The following is an 8,303-nucleotide window of genomic DNA, read 5'->3' as shown; positions in this document are numbered from 1 at the left end:
CCAAATACAGAATATATAGGGGAGTGGTAACGGGGAACACCTGGTGGTGATTAGCCCTAAGCACGGGATTATGGGAGATGGAGTTGGTAATGGAAATGGACACCAAATACAAGAGTCCTGAGTGGACTCCAGATGATGATCGTGACACTAGTGTCATCAGATGGTTTGTCTTTGGTTGCCATGAAACCAGAGGCCTGTTCTGCCCTTTTGAGGTGTTAGTTGCATTTCAGGGGGAAGGGACCATAGACCCTCATAGTTGGCCCTTTGGTTAGATAAATATAAATATAAACAATATATCTGAGAAATAGTTTTGTGTATGATTTGTCCATGCTGGAGTTACAAATTCAATTTTCAAGGCAACACTAACGGCAAGGATTGTTACTGTCAAAGAAACCGAATTGTTCATAAGGTAATTATGAATTAATGAGACAGCAGAAACTTCAAACAACACTTCAATTCGTGGGAGGTGCCTTTAGTCTTTATTAGTCTTGATAAAGAGTGACTGTGTATAGCACTTTTAGAAGGATGCACAGAGAGAAAGACATTTCTTGTTTGTGGATTAATATGATTTGTTATTGTGAATCTTCTCCATCAAACTCAAAATAATGCAACTTTCATAGATCATGCTCATTATATCAGAATAGTTTCCATGGAGGTAATAAATGTGAATGATAGATTATCAATATAATCTGTGAAGAATTTTGCAACAACGGCAATTGTAACAGACATTGAAATGTAATGTTTTTTATTTTGTTTTATTTTGCACTGAGAGTTAAATGCTTTTGTAATTGTCATTGCTTTTAAAAATTATTTTTATATTTCAGTGAATTTGCATCAGGGAACTCCAAAGTCGTTCTAGAGTCATGACTCGCACAAATGTCACTTTCTTTACTGAATTCTACCTGCTGGGATTTCCAGGACTGCATCCACAGTATTATGGAGCTGTGGGAACCCTTTTGTTCTTTGTCTACTTGACACTGGCAGGAGGAAATCTCTTTATCATTTCATTTATTGTTTATGAGAAAAGCCTTCAGAAACCCTCCTATTTAATCTTCTGTAATCTTGCAGTGTCTGATCTTGCTTTTGGAACTGTCACGCTGCCTAAAGCCATTGCAAAATACTTTTTCAATAGCAGTGAGATACCATTTTATAGCTGCTTTGTGCAGATGTTTTTTGTTCACTGCTTAGGGTCTATTAACTCTTTCCTAATGCTATTAATGGCCGTTGATCGGTTTGTTGCAGTGTGTAACCCACTGAGATACTGTTTTCTTATTACAAATAAGACTATTTTATTGGCATGTGCAGTGATTTGGATCATCTGTATTTCATGGCTGACATTCATTGTTTATGATACCTTCATTGAGCCCTACTGTGATTCTAATGTAATAAGCCAAAATTACTGTGACCAAAATTCGATAATTAAACTGTCCTGTGGAGATGTAAGGTACAAAAAGTTTTTTTCATTTTCAGGTGCTATGTTTGTTCTTATTGGCCCTTTGATTTTTATTGTATTTTCATTTATTGCTATTATCAAGTCTGTTTTCAAAATCACAGATGTTCAGGCCCGTTATAAAACATTCTCAACTTGCACTCCTCAACTACTCATCATTTGTCTTTACTATGTGCCCAGATGTGTTGTTTATGTGCATGATGTGACAATAGCAATATCACCTGGCATTCGTGTTATGTTAATCATGTGGTACAGTCTTCTCCCACCTGTCGTCAATCCAATAATTTACTGCTTCAGAACCAAAGACATCAAAGATGCATTGAAGAAAAAAATTAGAGATAGGAAAGTGAACATGCAGATATGATGCACTAAAAATATTGAAATTGCTTTAATACAGTAGAGTGCATTGTTTACACTTTGCCCTGTTTAGGTATTTATATAATTGTTATTCTGGCTGTTCGTACACATAATGAGAATCAATGACATGTTTGTGAAATAGTGAATATTTTCCCTTGTGTACAAACAACTTTTTATTAAAAGTATATTTTATTGCCTCTTTCTTTATTTTTATTTTTATTTTATTTTTAGAAAGCACATTTACTTCTTTCTCATTTACAACTCTGTGTGTTTGCTGCTTAAAAACTTGAGTTGATACTTGCTCTGATCTGACCATAAACTGCAAGAAAGGCCGGTTGCACTAGCCTTATGTAAGTTACACCTTAGACAAGTTTTGACTTAAATGGGCACCAACGGTGCTTTACCACTGCGTGGTAAGACTGGGCTCGGTACAGCTCAGTACGATATGACACGGCTCAACTTGAAAAAAAACTTTTGAGTTCCGCGCTGCCCCATCAACTTCTCCCTGAATCCGCTCCTCTGCTATCAATGAGAGAAGCATAGGAAGCATAGGAACGTCTGTCCTTTCTCAACAGACAGAGAAACAGCCACTTTTGGGTTGTTAAAAAAGTTGTGCTCATTCAAAACAGTTGCGTTCGCTCCTTCACTGGCTGTCCTGCTCTAGCGGTTCTGTTGTTTCTGTCACAAGTTCAGTGACCAAGGTAGTGACATCAGCAGAGTTTACATGTCACATTTTGGTACGATACCTTTCACTTAGAAAAAGTACTAAAAAAATTACCAGGTACCAGGTAATGTACCCAGTAGAAAACCCCCAAAAGTGAACCGTTGTGCTGACATTTTATCCTACCTGTCAGATTTTACTACCAAGGTTTACTGCGCATGCACACATCAATATTGCATATTTTACACAATATTTTCTCATGCTGGACAACAATATTGAATGTATCTGCATTACTGTAAGGGTAAGTTTAGGGTCGTGCTAGGTGTAGATGTTTACAGGTAGCATTTTTCGTTGTCGAATTGTACTACCCACTGTTTTAATTGAAGGTAGCAAAATCTGACTGGGTTGGACAAATCGACAGAACATTGTACCATGCCATACCATGCAGTGGGAAAATGCCATAAGTTATAACTTATGCACTACTAAATATTTTTTGTGGTACCATTACACTTCATTGAAGTGTAACTTTACGAATAAACAAAATATTTATGTAACCGTCTGGTCAGGAGTAACGGTTGGAATAAAATAGCAGGCTGAGTGAACTGTATCAATATACTCTTTTATTTTTACCCGACAACCCTCAATCCTTTAGGCATATATTATGCTGCTGACATTTACACTCACATACATATATAGAACAATAGGGCTATGTGAATAAAAAATACTTTGTTTCTTTTTTAGTGCGCCATCTAAAGGTGCGTTTTGGTTCGTTTTGCTTATGTCAGATTAAATAATAAATAAATTACATTTCGTATGTTTTTATATTGATCCTTATTTTTTCAGTCAGTGGTCGTCTTTTGGACAACTGTCAAGTCAGCAATCTTCCCCATGATTGTGTAGCCTACAGAACTAGATTGAGAGGCCTTTGCATGTGTTTTCAGTTAATTAGCTGATTAGAGTGTGGCACCAGGTGTCTTCAATATTGAACCTTTTCACAATATTCTAATTTTTTGAGATACTGAATTTGAGATTTTCCTTAGTTGTCAGTTATAATCATCAAAATTAAAAGAAATAAACATTTGAATTATATCAGTCTGTGTGTAATGAATGAATATAATATACACTTTTCACTTTTTGAATGGAATTAGTGAAATAAATCAACTTTTTGATGATATTCTAGTTATAAGACCAGCACCTGTATATATACTTGACAGTTTGAGAACTAGATGAACCATTTTGCATTTAATGACTTGTATGATGAACTAAGTTTTGAGCCGTAAGACTATTGCACAGAGAAATACAATAGATTTTGAGCAAAATGACAATAACAACTGATAATGTAGGAGACTGCATACTAGTGTACATAATCAGTTGCATGAATGTACCAAAGTGTTCGCAACTTGTTCAAAAGAAAGAGAAACTTGTGTGCACAAGTCCCTAGATGATGTGGAGGTTGAACAAGTTGTTTTGAGATATAAACAAGTTGTTTATGTATATATAATTACAAGATATTTTATGAACACTGATGTGTAGAAATAATTATTAAACTATACAAATACTATTTAATTTGACTGTTTACCTCTTTAATGAGGCATTTATGTTCAAAGTTGTTTTTATTAAAATATAATTCTCTGTGTGATTACACAAGCCTATCTTTGGTCCCCCAATATCTCATCGTATTTATGTTTTAAATATTAATATATGAGAACTGACCACTAAATTAAGTGTTTCATAGTTTCATGGATCTGTCCATGTTGTGCATTATACTGCCCAGAGACAGGCAAGAAGACTAACCATCTATCTTTAGGTTTGGGCCATCTTTAGGTTTGGGCCTATTGGTACATGCCCAATATCTTCTACAGAGCCTCCAAACATACAAGAGTCATTATTTTGTTATATTGCTGTCAGATAGATGTTCAGATATTCATATCTTGTTGTCATGTCTTGTGTTTCATGGCTTTAGTTTTTCTCAGCTAGTGACAATCATCTTGCAAGTACATAGTTCAGGGTTTTAACTAAAAAATTATTTTAATAAGTTTTCAGTTCATTTAGTTTTTAACAACTGTATGAGATAATTCCAAATCTTTTCAAATATATGTTCAGCCAATGGACACAATCAAACACAAAATCATGTTTAAGCAAAGCTCACGTGGTCACACACGAGAGCAGTCAAACAATATGTCACTGTGTGGGAGGTTTCTTTTGTCTTAGCAACCGTCTTTATCTGATGGACACTGATACAGAAGATATCATTTCATTTGTTCTATATCTATGGTAATGCTTAAATGGTTGAAATCCCCCCCAAAAAGAAATAGATTAAACAATTATATACTACTATTTATGTTTTGCATTATACAGCTATGCTAATCACATATGGGCCTAAAATGGTTCAACTTGGCAATATATTCCTTAATATTTTTTATATAGTTTTGATATGTCATTATATATGATTTCCACTTCAATTTTTTTGTCCTTTTTTCTTTTTCTTGTAACGTCCATAAGCTGGTAACTGCGACGCTGTGGTAAAGTCATGACCCTCTCAAATGTCATTTTCTTTATTGAATTCTACCTGCTGGGATTTCCAGGACTGCATCCACAGTATTATGGAGCCGTGGGAACCCTTTTGTTTTTTGTCTACTTGACACTAACAGGAGGAAATATATTTATTATTGCATTTATTGCTTATGAGAGAAGCCTTCAGAAACCCACCTATTTCATCTACTGTATAGTTGTTTCGTGCAGATGTTTTTTGTTCACTACTTAGGGAGCATTAACGCTTTTGTCTTACTATTAGTTTCCATTGATAGGTTTGTTGCGGTGCGTAACCCATTGAGATATTGTGTTCCAGTGTTGGGGAACGTTACTTTTAAAAGTAATGCATTACAAGTGTGACCTAGGCTTGCTGGTTGTTATAAAATAGTCGACGAAATTGACTACGCCACCCACAAATTCTAGGATGTGGGACCCTAACAATGATCTAATCTCTTTTTTGTTTTTCTTTGAATCACACAGGTGGTTCAAATAAATGAACTAGAAGCCAGAGTACAAAAAGGGTTGCTTTATTTTCCAGAATGAGCAAAATTTTATCTTCTCTTAAGAGTAGAAGGACTTGGTAAAACCATCCATGACACCAAAGAAACCAATAAAAAAATAAACTAATTACAACAATTAAACACCACTCTGAATGGATTTAAAGTAAACCAAATTAATTTCCAAAAGAAATAACACTCCAAACAAATCGAAATCTAACAACATTCAATAAGAGAAACCAATCATTAGACTGATATTCACATTAATTAAACAGAGAAATCATACTTTAACCCAAAAGAAAACATAAGAATGGCACTCAAAATAACACCCAAATCAACCTAGAATACTAAAATGGGAAATATACCACATGGGAGGAAGAAAAAAAACAAACCCAAAAGTCAAACCCAATCAAAAAAATATAAAGAAAAAAAATCAAACCCAATCAAACCATTATACGTAAAACACACAAATCAAACAAGGCCTCCCAATACAGCACTATACCATTCAAATAAGACAGGCAGATCCTGCAAAATGAATGCCACAAATCAAAAAAAACAAAACAACCAAATCCCAAGTTTGGTGGGGAAAAAAACGATGGCCACTTGCCAAAGAAGGTTTTGATGTCCTGTAATTAAAACCATTTAAATTTTATTACACACCACATTCTACATTTGACAATCAAGAAAATACTCACGTTGCTAATGTATTAATGCTCCTTTAAAGGATACTTAAAGTGTATAAGTCTTTAAAAAACTAGCTTAATCATTACTTACGTCCAGTGGTCGTAACAAAGCGCAAAATGACAAGTGCACTCTGCTCTCACCTCGATTATTAAAACCGGAACAATCCTAAAACACATTTACTATGGTAAATGCGAATCTTACTACCAAGCATCTCCTTTACGATAAACATGATTAAAACAACAGGTTTACTCACTCCGAGTTTTCGGACACAATAGGTCAAGCCGTTCCTTCAACGCGCCAGCAGAGGAAGAAACACAAACTCGCTCACCAAGCGTAGAACGAGAGCAAACGCTGTTTCCTTGACGCCCGCGAGACTTTATACGCCACCTACCCATTACGTCATCTACCTACCTAACCGCACAACATACTCATTCCGGTTACACAATATTGCGTTACTCCCCAAAAAAGTAACTAATTACGGTACTTAGTTACTTTTTATGGAAAGTAATGCATCACGTTACTTTTGCGTTACTTTTAAATATGAGCAGGGCTTGATTGTTTTTAATATAAGAAGTTCTATTTATAGCAAATGTAAAAGCCCTTTCACACCAAAAAGTGTAAAGAATAAACCTCAGGCTGAAGGAAAAGTAAATTCACGTCTGTACAGTAGCACACAGGGGAAGAAGATTCAACACTCTTCAGCAATAAAAAAAAACAATGAAGCACAATTGTTAGTTTATCTAAAGTCACTTTTGCTTATAAGTATGGTTGAACTGGATCATCAAAGGACAGCAGCAAAGTTAATAAAATGGGATTAGATACACTTGTGTTATTTAACATTTAATTATTGCAGGTTTGTGTCATATTTTAAGTTTGTATTTGACTGTTTTAATTCATTTTGATGAATACTAACTCTAAATTCTTTTGTGAGTAGGATGAATTAATACACATTCACATTTAGTCTAGAACTACATCATGTTCACACAGTGCACACAACGCCTCTGTACTTCTGATTTCTCTCAGTATGGGTACTGGAGACTTGTCAGTCAATAAATGGAAAAACAAAGAAACTGGCGTTACTTTTTTGAAAAAGTAACACAGATATTTTCTTGTAAATTAAAAAGTAATGCGTTACTTTAATAGTTACTTGAAAAAAGTAATCTGATCACGTAACTCGAGTTACTTGTAATGCGTTACCCCCAACACTGCTGTGTTCTTATTACAAACAAGACCGTTTTTATTGTATGTAGCATGATTTGGGCAATGCTGAAACCTCTGATAGCAGTCATTGTTTATCATGCCTTCGATGAGCCCTACTGCAATTCTAACATAATAACTCAAAATTATTGTGAAAGAAATGCAGTAATTAAACTCTCTTATCGAGACATAAATCAGAAAAGGCTGTTTGCATTTTCCTGTGCCATGTTTATTCTTTTGAGCCCTTTGATTTTTATTACATTTTCTTTTATTGCCATCTTCACATCCGTTTTCAAAATCTCAGACATCCAGGCTCTATATAAGACATTATCAACTTACACTCCTCAGCTTTTTATTGTTATTCTGGATTATGTCCCCAGATGTGTTGTCTATACATTTGATTTGACAGCTGCATTCACTCCTGACCTCCGGATTATGTTAACTATGTGGTACAATCTGCTTCCGCATTGTTTCTTGCCGTTCACTTGAACATTTGAAAGAAGTTTATTTCTTTATTTTATTAAAAGCATAACTAAGAAAACATAAAATAAGTGAGAGGTGCTAAATATTTTAGACTATTATATGCTTCATTGTATGGAATGAATGAATTAATGAATTAATTAAAAAATACTTAAAGTCTTTACAATCAATTACTGATCACATGATCATGACAACTTCCTAAAAGTGATGGCACTGGCATATCTTTGCAGATTCAGTTGCTACATTTCATTTGGAACAGTTTGGGGAGTAATAAGTTACATTTAATTAAATTACGTTATTTAATCACAAAACAGATGTCATTTTAATCAGTTACAGTTACTGAGAAATTAATTAATAATTAATTAAATTACAGTTACTTATGAAAATGTTAACGATTACAAAGGGGGTTACATCTGATTTTTTTTCACACACCCACATACAACTT

At 34.5% G+C, this 8,303-nt stretch overlaps 1 protein-coding gene and 1 pseudogene across 1 annotated transcript; both read left to right on the top strand.

Moving 5' to 3' along the window:
- Positions 1-863: 863 nt before the first annotated feature.
- Positions 864-1,814, top strand: LOC113115496 (olfactory receptor 1-like). The gene has a single exon (XM_026283087.1). The coding sequence runs from the start codon at positions 864-866 to the stop codon at positions 1,812-1,814; it is 951 nt and encodes a 316-aa protein (XP_026138872.1).
- Positions 1,815-4,998: 3,184 nt separating this feature from the next.
- Positions 4,999-7,867, top strand: LOC113114570 (olfactory receptor 52N5-like; annotated as a pseudogene).
- The last annotated feature ends 436 nt before the right edge of the window (positions 7,868-8,303 follow it).

Source organism: Carassius auratus, chromosome 15 (assembly GCF_003368295.1).
Source record: "Carassius auratus strain Wakin chromosome 15, ASM336829v1, whole genome shotgun sequence".
NCBI classification, from domain to species: domain Eukaryota; kingdom Metazoa; phylum Chordata; class Actinopteri; order Cypriniformes; family Cyprinidae; genus Carassius; species Carassius auratus.
The sequence above is the reverse complement of the archived record's forward strand: the minus strand, read 5'-3'. Positions and strand labels throughout refer to the sequence as shown.